Source organism: Cynocephalus volans, chromosome 8 (genome assembly GCF_027409185.1).
Source record: "Cynocephalus volans isolate mCynVol1 chromosome 8, mCynVol1.pri, whole genome shotgun sequence".
NCBI classification, from domain to species: Eukaryota; Metazoa; Chordata; class Mammalia; order Dermoptera; family Cynocephalidae; genus Cynocephalus; species Cynocephalus volans.
In genome coordinates this window covers 37,124,906-37,139,173 of record NC_084467.1, presented here as the reverse complement: position 1 = coordinate 37,139,173, position 14,268 = coordinate 37,124,906, and the positions used below count along the sequence as shown (strand labels likewise).

At 36.6% G+C, this 14,268-nt stretch overlaps 1 protein-coding gene across 2 annotated transcripts in view; it reads left to right on the top strand.

The window, feature by feature from the left end:
• The window catches only part of TESK2 (testis associated actin remodelling kinase 2), a 93,882-nt gene that overhangs the window by 24,823 nt on the left and 54,791 nt on the right, over positions 1-14,268 (top strand). The window contains exons 2-3 of one of the 2 annotated variants that reach the window (XM_063104262.1): positions 5,996-6,117; position 6,779. In XM_063104262.1, the coding sequence (XP_062960332.1) occupies positions 5,996-6,117; position 6,779 (123 nt within the window). The remainder of the gene's footprint in view (positions 1-5,995; positions 6,118-6,778; positions 6,780-14,268) is intronic. The other variant, XM_063104261.1, reaches the window with a different exon arrangement.

Below are 14,268 nucleotides of genomic sequence, written 5' to 3'. Positions count from 1 at the left end.
CTCGTTTGAAGGGGTCAGAGAAGGTAGGCCTGTGATGAGTCTAGAAAGGTAAGCAGGGACCGGAAGATAAATGATTTTTCCTTGATCAGAGTCATTGGAGATATGGTTCTTTATTTTATTAGTTTTTCTTTAGCTTTTGGTTTGTTGAATCTCTCTATTGTTTCTTTGTTTTCTATTTCATAATTTTGCTTTTATCTTTATTAGTATACTTTGTTTAGGTTTACTCTGTTGTTTTTCTAACATCTGTAGTTGAACTTTAACCCATTTGTTTTTAATCTTTTACAAATATTAGGATTGTCTTTGGGTGTGTGTAATAGAAACCTGAACACAGAGGCTTATTGAAAAAGATTTAAGAAATCTTGAGAAAAATTTTTATGCTGTGCAGATATTTGAAGAAGTCATCAACAATCCAAGATTCTTCTAGCTTGCTCTATCTTTAGTGTGTGGCCTTTGTCCTTTTGGTTATAACCGCTTCTGATGCAAGCATCACATCTTTGCTCCAATCTATAAAAAGGGTGAGATAAAAGGACAGTTTTATCCAGAAAATAATAGCATTCCTTAAAGTCCCACCTAGCAATTCCCACTTGAATCTTATTACTAGGACTGTCACATGGATTCCCTGAGCTGCTAGGAAGATTTCTAGATTGAGTGTTTTAACTGAGCACGTTGCCACGAATTGGGGTTCGATCAGCCAAGAAAAAGGGGAAAAAGAGGAAAAGGGGAAAATTAGTACTGTCTGCTGTACTTGTTTTTAATAGATGGGTTCAAAGCCATAAACTACCTCTTTTAAGTACCATGTTAGCTGTATCCTGCACATTTTGGTATGTATACTTTGTCATTCAGTTCTAAATATTTTGTAATTTCTGTTGCAACTTTTTAAAACCCATGAGTTATTTAATAGTGTATGTTTTTGTCTCCAAATATGTAAGCTTATTTTCAATGATCTTTTTTGATTGTTGTTTTCTCATTTTATTTTATGGTGGTCTGGGAATGTGGTTCTTGAACCATATTGATATTTCAAAATTTTGGGGGAATTCCTTATGATGTACTGCTTGTGCGTTTTGGTAAATTTTTTTCATGTATACTTGAAAAAAAGAAAAAAAAAAAAAGAAACCATGGATCCCCATACAGGCCAGCTGCCAAAAAAAGAAAAAACAAAAAGGGCAAAAGTTTGCCTTTGTTGAGGCAAGATTAGTTCAAGCATGTCAATTTCGCTTTAAAAATGTTCAGCATGCTTACTCATTTTTTGTTGTCTTGAGTTTTAGGTTTCTGAGAGGTGTGTTGAAATGTCTGATGAAGATCATGGGTTTGTCAAATTTGCCTTGTATATTGTAAGGTTAGATACATACAGGATCATCATCATTATTCCTTGACAAAGTAATTATTATATAGTGTCCACGCAGTGCTTTTTTTCCTTAGATCTTTTGGTCTCAACCCTGTCAGGCCCAATGGTCTACATTGTCTGGGTTCGAATTCTGGCTGTGCCATTTACTAGATGTATGATTATTTAATCTCTCTGTGCCTCAATTTGCATAGCTGTAAAATGGGAATATTAATAATATTTACCTCACAGGATTATTTTGAGGATTAAATGAGTTAATATATAAAAAACTGTTATGTGGCAGAACATAGTGTGTAGCAAGTGCTATAAATGTTAGCTATATTTGTTCTGTTTTATGACTTTTTAAAACATACTCTTTACTATGCTGAAAATGATAATTGATAGGTAATTTAGGTTACTGTGTCTCATAAGTTAAACAAATCAATGATACTTTAACTGTATGATAAAGGAAAAATAAAAGAAAATTATACCCTAACTATATGATAAAGGAAAAAAATTTTTAAATTAAATTAGTAAAGATATAGATTTCAATATGCAAATTTGGGGGCAAGACTATTCTAGAAAGGCATACTGAAGTAGTCAGATGCTTTTAGCTTTTACTCTCTTATAAATGACTAAGTTTAAATTTAAGAGGAGACAATCAGAAGCTACTCTCTAAGAAAGAAGACTAACGAGCAGAAATGCTAGTGGATATTAGAATAAAAATATAATAATAGGCTAGGTTTATTTGTATGTGATAAGAGAAAGAGAGCACTAACCTCAACTGGAATAGGAATAGCTTGCCAAGATGAATTAGATTGATGTAGGAGAGAAAATGAGAAGGTGTGCCTTTGCCCACTTTATCAGAGTGTGTCTTTGTAAAATGTTCACTTAATCTTGAATGTTTCATTGTTTCATTAGGGGAAAAATGTTGGCAGAGTAGACACATTGATAACTTTATTTGCAGTCAAAGCAAAGATACACTTTTTATTTATATTTGATGTTTTGAAATAAAGACTGAATAAATCATCATGAATATAAAAGCTTCAAATGGATTCTGATACAGGTGTGTTACATATTGGGATGTAGATACCAGGAGCATCATTGTCACTGGTGATCTGATTTTCTGAAATGTTAGCCAATTCTTGGTGATGTTCTGAACAAAACAAGACAAAACAATTTTTCCTTAATTTACAAGGTACTTGCATTCCTGGAAAACTCAAGAGTATATTAAAACTGTGCAAGATGAATTTGTTTTTATGTAAAACAGTTAGAATCCAAGCTCAGGTAATTATATATATGTTCTTCATTTACATGAATGTCTGGCAAGACATTTGAATTTCATACATCCCATGGAATAATGCTTCCTTGTGTAAGACTATCCCATCCATACCTTGCAGGATGCTAGCATCTCTGGCCAACAACACTCTCTGCTCCCAATCATATGATAACCAAAACACTTCACCTGAAAACTTCCATACACCTCCTAAGAGAGGTGGTGTAATCTCTGTAGAAAACTAGTGCTTTAAACTTTATTTTGCCTGATATTAAAGTTGGTCTACCAGCTTACTGTATATTTATTGTATACTCACTGTGACTTCTTGGCTGGAAGTCTAAGCCACTCATTTAATAGTTAACTTTATGATGAATTGCTTTGTAACAGCTCTTATGTTCTTATCCTTATTGTTATTCAGTTTCCTCCTTACTATTTTTCTTAGCTGGTCAGGGGTTTATGCTTTTCTCCATCTCTAGAAAACAAGCTTTGTGATTGAAGTTAACCATTTAAATTCAGCAAACATTTAAAATATTTAAAGTTATCAATCTCTTGAGAATCCTTTTATTAGTAATAACAATTATCTATGCATAGAGGAAAAACTTAAGCAGAAATAGATCTTATCTTCCCTTTACTCTGAAAATGTAAGTAGGTTTTAGGGCTAATTAATTTTTGTGTTTTTGCCTCTGGTTATTATGTCTGATAACTTGGAATGAAGATCCTCCTGCATTTAGGCAAGTTTCCCGTATTTTGTGGACCCCTGTATTTGATGATACTTTTTTTCTTTATCACTTATAGTCTATTCTGTACTTTAAACAAATTTATCTAAATCTATTAATCCTTTGAGTTTTAACTGAGTCCCATGAAGTTTTCCCCTGAGTACTCATTCCATCAACATTTATATAAATACCTCTCACTCTTTTTGATTCTTCTTTCCCTTTCTTATCTGATTAGCAGCCCACTGTTTGTCCCTGTATAGACAATAAACTCCAGAAAGGTGTGACCAAACCTTATACTACTTTTCTGTTTACATTCTTCCCCCAACTTCTGCCACCAAAAGAAGAAAAAGGAAGACAGAGAGAGAGAGACAGAGAGAGACAGAGAGACAGAGGGAAGGAGGAAGGCAGGCAGGCAGGCACGTATTCTTTCCCAAAGAAAACATCTGGATAAATAAATGATTCACTGGCCCATAAAAGGTATATTAGAGGTATCGTTTAACTGTTGTTGCCGTTGTTTTTACTGTGCCCTTTTGATGTGCCAGGCCTTCTAGGCACTGTGAGACAAAGATGAATACAATATAGATTTCAAGGTGCTTTATAGCCTTGTGAGAAGATATTTAGATACACAACTGTGTGATGAGTGTTATACTGGTGTTATGAATGTAGTTCTGAGGCTGTGTAAAGAAAGAAATCCCAATTAGTTCCTAGCGAGAGTCAAGGAACGCTTCAGAAAGGAGGGTATATTTGAGTGTGGTCTTGAAGGGTAGTAAAATTTGGGGGCTAGAGGAAAGGAAAGAATATTTTAAGCAGATGATAGACAAAATATAATGTGTTATGAATATGTTCAGCATGTTGTCCACTTGTTTGAGGAAGTGGGTTCTTTTCTGATTAGTTTGAAACACAGATTGTTTATCTCTGAATTTCCCATGTTGTTTTGATATCAAACTTTCTTAAAACCGGATTTTAAAAAAACCTCAGTGACAGTTTTCGGATGATAAAAAAAGTGATTTCAGATGGAGAGTCCTTATTAAAATACAGATATCTTCTGTAAATTGAGTTGGAAAAATACTGTCAGTGAGTTCTTTGTATATAAATGTTTCTTTTAACTTATCCATGCAGGATCTGAAAAGGAAAGCCACTTCTCTTTCATCAGTCACGAGGTACATGACAACAGAATCATTGATGCACTGAGAAGAGAGTTGGGTTCTAAATCTCACTAAGTGATCTAGAAGAGGAGAGAGAGGCAGGCAGCCAGTGTTCTGCTGTGGTTTTTCTGATCAGGGTTTGTGCGGCTCTGAGTGTTTTGTGCCCCGCCCCCTGGTCTATCTGGCCACTCTGAAACATTGTTTCTTTGAATTCTGTCCTGTATTAGTAGATATGTTAAACTTCTGGGACTATTGTCATTTCAAGGAGTTCCTGGAGGTTGATGAGTTAAAGTAGGTTGTCATATTTTCTGTTGGAATTTCCGCTTGGTCAAGTATAATGTACTAAAATAATACTCCTAAAATCCATAGGATGTTGACATTTTTGCATAACAAGTCCTTGTTGTACAAGATCTGAAACGAATTGTTTTTTAACCAGAAATAATGAGGACTTTGAGATGTTAAGATTTTTCTACTGCCTCATTCATAATTCCTGAGTAGGAAACACACACATCTCAACAAGTAACTGAACTTATTCTGGGTAAGACAAAATATTTTCTCTGGTAGTCTTATTTTGTTACTACTGCATATAGAGGGTGAACACATAGTTTATTTTCTTGCAAGTAAAGTATTATGGCTTTTGAAACCTGTGGAGTGTGCTTTGAAATTATAAAATATTGTTTACACATGTAAAATAGATTGAGTTCTATAAAGGGTGAATGCTTTTAGAGGTAGATTGGGTATAGTGTAAGTGGTGTGGCCCATGTTTGTGGTATCTAACTTGAGTGTGTTTAAATGATTATAATGTGCTTTGTTTTGAGTCACTACAATATTAGCTCTAAAAGTTTTGCTGACTTTTTATATTTAACATGCATTGCTTTTTTTCTTATAGGTATATTTTTAGGTGCTTAGGGGAGACTTTGAGTATGTGGTTGTAGTATCCTATTTTTTATAATTCATTAAGTTTTATAATTCATTAAGTTTTATAATTCATTAAGTGTTACATAAGGTTTATTATTAGTAGTATTATTTTACCAATATTTGTAACATATTTATTCATAATCACCCCAAACTGGAAACAACCTAAATATTCTTGACATTTATTTTACTTAGTGTTCTCTGAACTTCCTGTGTCTGTGATTTGGTGTGTCCATAAGGCTTATATACATATATCTTTTTTATTCACACTTAAAATTCCTCGGAAGGGACCCTTCCTGTTGGTATCCTAAGACTCACCAATGTGAGCCATAAGGAACCAGCCTAAAAATTTTCCCTCATTTTTTTCTAAGATATTAAAAAAGAGACATGTTTATTTAAGATGTTTTTAACAATGTTTTTCTGGCCAGCTCAATGTGAAACAATTTTGGTCTTGGATAGAATAAATTCATCTTCATTAATGGAAGTGAGACTAATGTAATTAGATGTCTGTTTTATCCAAACTTGTACTAAAACATCTTGGCATGTGTTACATGTGGAGACTTTGACCTCCTATATATTTGCTCCCCTTGACACTCTTTTCCTGTTCTATTTTAATTTCTAGGTACGCCACCGGGCTTCTGGTCAGGTGATGGCTCTTAAGATGAACACGTTGAGCAGTAACCGAGCAAACATGCTGAAAGAAGTACAGCTCATGAATAGACTCTCTCATCCCAACATCCTTAGGTAATGGCTTTTCTCCCTTCTGTGGATCAGTGAGAAAGCTGAAACATTACTGGAGGCTTGCTAGAATAGCATTGACAGCTGAAAAGAAGGATTCAGGATTTATCATGCTGAATCTGTCTTGCTGGGATTTAGCTGTGCTCTAGGTCTTTTTCTACCCATTATGACTTAATTTCTTGATAATTAACTGCATTTGGTAAAGCAACTTCCTCTGTCTCTCAAGTTGCTTTACTCACATTAGAACATTAGTAGCAGCTCATTAGAACAGCTGCTTCCTATTGCTGAATTATTAATTTCTCAGAGAGAAAAGACTGGTCTTTATGTGGTTATTGAATTTTCCTAATTGCTTTATGAGGAATCATAATTAAATCAGTAAATGAGAATAAAGCAAAATTATGCCCTTAAGCTATCTACCCAAACCTTTTAGCACTCATGTGAGGAGACACAGTTTGCCTCTTTGAGAATTATTTTTATACACGAAAAGGTTATATGGTCATCACTTTTTAGTAATCAGTATCTGAATCTTTATCACTTTAGTTATCTTGATATTTTAGTGAGGCAAGTATATTTTCAATGAGACCAAATAAGACAATTTAATTTAATGTATATTTAATTAGTGCTTATGTGGAAGACATGTCGGAAACTTAAAGTGTTATTCACTTAGGGTTATTTATTGCTAATATTTTATATATTTATATTGCACTAGAGAGGAGTCATATGGCTTGAATATGGCTTACATGAATGGCCAGTGGTACTAAATTACAGAATTAAATTACTGTTTACTTGAAACTTTCCATTTTTATATAAGCGTACTTCAAAAAGTTCATAGAAAAATTCATATTATCTTTCTTTCTTTTTAAAAAAATTTTTTTTGGTGGCTGGCCAGTACAGGGATCTGAACCTGTGACCCTGGTGTTATAAGGCAGTGCTCAACCAATTTAACTAATTGGCCAGCCCTGTATATTTTTCAATTCTATTTTTCCACAAACTTTTGTTTTTTATTGAATCAGAATTGATTATACATATTTTTGGGATTCAATGTTGACATATGTTGATCAAATCAATATTACTAGTATGTATATTGTTACAAATTGTACATATTCTTTATGCCGCTTGTCCAATCTCTCCCTATCTCCCTTTCCCTCCCCCCTCCCACCACTGATAACCCTAGATTTCTTCTCTCCCTCTGAAAGAGTAATGGTTACTCTGTTGATTTGTTGCCTAGATGATCTGTCCAATGCTGAGATGTGTGTTCAGGTCCCCCAATATTATCATAAAGCAGCTGCTTCTTCTGTCACTCTGGAATGGGCTTTGTGGAGAGACATCCTCTTCTTTTCTTTGGTCTCTGCTGGTGACTCTCCTCATGTCAATGCACTCCAGTGGCTAGCAGACCATCTATGTGGTGGTTGTGATGTCTAGCCACTTTTGTGGCAGCTGTGGTTATTGTGGTGGCTGTGGTCAGCCCCCCACATGGAGGTGATGTTTTTGGCATGTTCCTTGGTGCTGGTGGTGTGCCTGGTTGTGGGCAGGTGGGGGGTTCCGATCCTGGCTCCGTGCCCCGGACCCTTTGGCAGGGCCCCCAGGCACTGGCTATGTGTCTGGTTGTGGGAGGTGGGGGGGGGGTCCAGTCCCTGGCTCCATAACTTAGGTCCCCTGGCGGGCCCTGAAGCACTGGTGGTGTTCCTGGGCTGAAACTACTTTTTTGTCCTTTGCTTACTTCTAACTTGGGGGAACTTCCTGGTGGGAACCAGTACTTGAGCTGTGTTGTTGAGCTAAGTTGCTGCTTTGCTGCTGTTTCCCTAGGGAAGGCTTTTTGTGCAGCACAGGGTTTAATGGGTAACCTTGTAGGTTCTTCCAGCTCTCCAGAGACCCAGTACACCTGGGTTGTGTAGAAGCTCTGATTTGGGCCTGAGTTTTTTCATCAAACTTCACCCCCATGCAATTCTGTATTCCCAACCAGTCTCCTCTGAGTGGTCCTGCACTGATTGGGGGGTGGATCAGCTGTCCTTGCTGTCTCCCAGTGTTCTCCTCATGGGCCTGTCTCCCCTACTGCCTGTGCCCTAAATACTTCCCATGGGATGGGCCCTGTGCCAGTCCCATGTGATGACTCACCAGCCTCTGAATGGCTCTCTTTTTTCAGCTGTTCTGGCCCCCCACTCCTACGTGGGTCCATGGGAACCCTATTAGTAGTCTTGCTGTCCTGGGGGCCATCAAGGCTGTCTTCTCCCCTGCCTCCTCCAAGCATCTCCGTCTGAAGGGCACAGCTGCAGCTTCTGCTGGCTCCTGCTCCATGTGCTCAGCAGCTCCAGCCTTAAAGTGGCCATGACCCACAATGCTCTGAGCAGTTTTTTCTTTCTCTTGTTGTGGTTTCTCCTGCCTTTATGCACTACATAGGTCTCTCTTCTTCCCCTGAGCTCCAGTGGTCCCAGCTTGGCTGTTGTTACATTTTTATAGTTGTAAATTGGTTGATTTGTGGGAGAGAGTGATGCTGGAGACCATCTATTCTGCCATCTTCACTGGAACTCCTCCACAAACTTTTTGAAGTATCCTCATATAGAATTGTTGGCTTATTAGTCTACTACAAAAATATTCAGCCAGTATTTTTATTCTGATGACTTTGTTCCAAACCCATAAATCAGAATAACATATTTCTTGCACATCTAGTATATACCTGGTGATCTGTCAGACATCAGAAAGGTATAAAGATATATATAAAATTGAGAGTCTGCTAGCAAGAATTTTACACTCTAATTGGGAATCTAGGACTTACACACATAGAAAGAGAACTAATAAAATCAATTAAGACACCACCATTTTGGTAGGATAAACCCTAAGTGCTATAGATATTCAAAGGAGCGAGAGGTCACATTAACTTGGCAGAATCAGGGAAGCCTTTTTGGAAGAGGGGATTTGAACTGGAATTTGAATTTTAAAAAGATGTTAGAAGATAGGGAAGGAACTCAGAAAGGAACAAAATAGTGATATATAAAGGATAGATGTAAAAGTGCAAGGCTTTTTGAGAAGTCAGTGAATAAAAACCCATTGGGCTAATAATAACAATGAGATCCACCACCATGCATTGAAGGCTTGTTGTATGCTGGGTGCTTTACTTATTTAAAGATTTAATCTTCACAACAAACTCTCCACTGAAGGAACTGAAGCCAAGAGATTATATATTGGCCAAGGTCTATGACTCTGTGGCCTGGGCCCTTTCTGCCAGGCTTCTCTTAGAAGAACTGAGGATTTGTTAGGATAGTACTTGTAGGAAAGGTCGAATTGGGTCAGTTATTAAAAAATGCTTTGCATAAAGCCAAGAAGATTCTATTTTATGCTTGGTATATTGGATTACTAGCATGACAAAGTAAATGATGGCAAGATGCAGAATGGCTTAGTATGAGAGAGACTGATAGCCAAGAGATCAGTTAGAAGGTCTCCCCCATGTTTGAGAGTAAAGTGAATGAGGCTTGATTTGATATTCTTCTTAGGAATTTTTAAGATGATTGTATTTTCATCTTGCTTAAAAAATAATATTTTTATTGTTTTTGTTATTATTACATAAATGATACATGATCACTATGGAAACATTTAGAAGATAGAGTTAGTAGGAATAGTAAAATAAAATTGCCCTTAATCTCAACACCTATGGATAAAACTAGTATCAACATTTTGGCATATGTCCTGCCAATCTCTTTTTATTTCACCATTACTTTTCTTATTCTCTTCACTGTGAACTGGACTGGCAAATGCATGGAAGACTGACTTTAAATAAATTTTTTTCCATTATAGCAAAATTTTGAAATATAGTTGTTATATAATAGAAGTAGTGTAGTATATAATAGAAGTAATATAGTAGTATAGTCTGAAGCTGTAAAACTACTAGAAGAAAACAGGGAAAACTCCACAACATTGGTCTGGACAACGGTTTTTTGGATATGATCTTGAAAACACCGGCAACTGGGCCGAGCCTGTGGCGCACTCGGGAGAGTACGGCGCTGGGAGCGCGGTGACGCTCCCGCTGCGGGTTCGGATCCTATATAGGAATGGCCAGTGCACTCCCTGGCTGAGCGCCGGTCACAAAATAGACAAAAAAAAAAAAAAAAAAAAAAAAGAAAACACCGGCAACAGCAGCAAAAATAGATAAATGAGGTTGCATCAAACTAAAAAGCTTCCACACAGCAAAGGAAACAACAGAATAAAGGGACTACCCACAGAGTGGCAGAAAATATTTTCAAACCATACATCTGATAAGACATTAATATCCAAAATATATATGGAACTCAATAGCAAGAAAACAAATAACACAAGAAATGGGCAAAGGAACTGAACTGACATTTCTCAAAAGAAGACATACAAATGGCCAACAGGTTCATGAAAAAATGCTCAACATCACTAATCATTATGGAAATGCAAATTAAAGTGACAATGAGATATCACCTTACGCTTATTAGAATGGCTGTTTTCAAAAACATGAAAGATAACAGGTCCTGGCAAGGGAACTCTTGCACACTGTTGGTGGGAATGTAGATTAGTACAGTCACTATGGAAAACAATATTGAGGTTCCTCAAAAAACTAAAAATAGAACTATCATATGATCTGGCAATCCCACTTCTGAGTATATATCTGAAGGAACTGAAATCAGTATGTGGAAGAGATGTTTGTAGCCCCATGTTTATTGCAGCATTATTCACAGTAGGCAAGTTATAGAATCAGCCTAAATGTCCATCAAAGGATGAGTAGATGTACTTCAAAAAGTTCATGGAAAGATTTGTATTATCTTTTAATTCTATTTTTCCATGAACTTCTTGAGGTACCATCATACACATAGAATACTGTATGTACAGCTTTAAAAAAGAAGGAAATTCTGTCATTTATGACAACTTGGATGAACCTGGAGGACATTATGCTAAGTGAAATAAGCCAGGCACAGAAAGACAAATACCGTATGATCTCACTTATATGTGGAGTGTAAAAAAGTCAAACTTGGGGCCAGCCCATGGCTCACTTGGGAGAGTGTGGTGCTGATAACACCAAGGCCGTGGGTTCGGATCCCTATATAGGGATGGCTGGTTAGCTCACTTGGGAGAGCATGGTGCTGACAGCCCCAAATCAAGGGTTAAGATCCCCTTACTGGTCATCTTTAAAAAAGAAAAAGTTCAAACTTGAAGTAAAGAGTAGAATGAGCCTGGGAGGTGGGTAAGGAATGGGAAGATGTTGGTCAAAGGATAAAAAGTTTCAGGTAAATGGGAGAAATAAGTTTTGGAAATCTATTGCACAGCATTGTGACTATAGTTAATAATAACATATATTTCAAGTTTGCTGAGAGAGTAAATTTCAAATGTGTCGCTACAAAAAATGATGTGCAGTGATGAATGTTAATTTTGTTGATTTAATCATTCTACATAATATAGTATTCCCCCCCTTACCAAGGGGGTTACATTCCCAGACCCCCAGTAGATACCTGAAACTGCAGATAGTACTGAATCCTATACGTACTATGTTTTTGATTTTGTTTGCTTTTTGGTTTTTTTGGTGGCTGGCTGCTAAGGGGATCTGAACCCTTGACCTTGGTGTTTCCAGTACCATGCTCTCCCAAGTGAGTTAATTGGCCAGCCCTGTACTATGTTTTTTCCTATACATATATATCTGTGATAAAGTTTAATTCATAAATTAGGCACAGTAAGAGATTAACAACAATAAGTAATAATAAAATAGAACAGTTATAACAATATACTGTAGTAAAGTTATGTGAATGTGGTCTCTTCCTTTCTCAAAATACTGTAATATTTTCAGACAGCAGTTGCAGTTGATCACAGGTAACTGAAACCTTGGGAAGTGGAAAGCAAAACTGCAGATACTGGGGGCCTACTGTACTTATATCAGAACATCTCATTGTATTCCATAAATATAAGCAATTATTATTTGTCTATTTTAAAAAGTAGTTGGATCCCTGTACTGGCCAGCCAAAAAAAAAAAAAAAAAAGAAAAGAAAAGAAAAGTAGTATAGCATAATGATTGAAAATAAAGGCTCTGGATTCTAGATCAAACCCTGGATCTGGGGAAAGTTATTGACCCTCTCTGAGCCTTAGTTTTCCAGTCTATAAGATGAGGGTAATGATAGTAAATGCCTCACAGAGTTATTAGGGATTAATTAAATTAGTAATGTAAAGCATTTAGAATAGTACCTGGCTTGTGGTAAATGCTCAGTAAATGTTAGCTATTATTGTTAGTTTCTTTTCCTCTGCCCAATTTTTTAAATGGCCTGTTACAGCCTGTCTGTCTTCCTTTTATTCATTCACTCACCAAACATTTTCTGAGTGCCTACTGCTGTTTTTGAATACAGTCAAAGGTTTTCTGCTTAAAGCAATGTTATCCAATAGAACTTTCTGTAGTGATGGAAACGTTTTATATTTGTGCTGTCCAATAGCCATGTATGGCTAATGAGCATTGAAATGTGGCTAGTGCAAAGAAGCAATTGAATTTTTTATTTGATTTGATTTAAATTTAAATTACCACTTGAAGCAAGTGACTACTGTATTGGACAAAACTGGGCTATGTGTTCTAGGCTGGAAACATTTAATGTTATGGTAACATTGAGACCAATGTTACCGTTCCTATTTGATGTCTCTTTGGTATGCTATTTTAGCTTATCTCCTTTTGGTCCCATTGCTTAGAAATGATCCCCACTCCACCCCCTTTAACTTACAAAACGTAATAATCTTTGCTCTCAGCTAAGTTTTCTAAAAGTATAAGAGGTAGTATTAACCCTGTCTTCATCTTCACAATAAGCCAACAAATGAGATAATATGTATAAAACCTCTGGCACAGGAACTATCACACCGTAAGTATAATATATGAAAATTATAATTATTGTTAACCACGGTGGGTTTACACTCTGATGGTGACTGTTTTTGTTCTGCATAAAGCCATCTGTCTCAGATATATTGCGGTTCAAAAGCCTGGAAGTGGATTACTTTTAAAAAGAAGCTCCTAATTGTTTATATCTTTTGTGGTTTTTTTTTTTTTTTTTTTTTTTTTTTTTTGTGTGTGTGTGTGTGTGTGTGTGTGTGTGTCTCCACTTTCATTGTATATTTTGAATACAACAAAAGGAAATTATCCTAATTAGTGGCCTAGAGCAAGTAAAGTTCTCTTGGCTTTTGTTACCCAGAGTACTATAGCAGTAAAAACACTTATTATACTTCCCTAGGACTTTTTAAATATGAGACTAAGCCTGACCGTGTTCCATTCTCAAAGTTCTTAGAATTTGTATTTCTTAAATACTTTCTAGTTGTCTTACCAGTTTACTGTTAACATTTATAATTTTAAATTTTTTGTTACTGTTTGTCAGTATGGCTCTTTCAAGCTGTTTTCAAAGCTCTCTTTTATAGGTAGAGAAGCTGAGGCAAAAGTATGAACCAGACTTTCCCCCAAATTGGGAAGAATCCATTTCTGGGAACCCTAGGATTTTCACGGATGTGCCTTCTCAGGAGTTGGTCCCTAGAGGGAGGTTACTGAACAGATAGAGACTTCCATTCCCCTCTCAGCTTCATCTAGCTAGAGCAGCTCTACTTTTTATCTGTTTTATTTGTTTTTTTGTTGTTTTTTTCGTTTTTGTGACCTGTAAGGGGATCGTAACCCTTGGCTTGGTGTCGCCCGCACTGTGCTCAGCCAGTGAGCGCACTGGCTATCCCTATATAGGCTCAGAACCCACGGCCTCAGCACTCCCAGCACCGCACTCTCCCGAGTGAGCCACGGGGTCGGCCCCTTTTTATCTGTTTTATATTGAACTTCTGTATAAGAGTTTTGAAGAAAGGGTCTCCTGCTTTAAAAAAATTGTCTTAATTAAAAAAAAAATTAATTTTAAAAAATTTTCAAAAAAAATTTTTTTAAGTTGAAAATTGCTTTATTAGTGATTTGGAAAGTCTGCTTAGGAAAGGCTATCTGCATGATCTGGCAGATGGTAGGCATCTAATCCCTGGGTATACATTGGCCCTCTGTTGCCAGAGCTATTGTGTGACCAGCAGGAGTGAGTGAGCTGAACTTTTGCAGTTTTCTCTTTTTCTTGACCTCAACCGACCTACTTTCCTTTTTTCTTTTCTCTCTCTCCCTCCTGAGATTTCTCTTTAAAAGGAAAAGAGTGGGCCTGGTAAGTCATA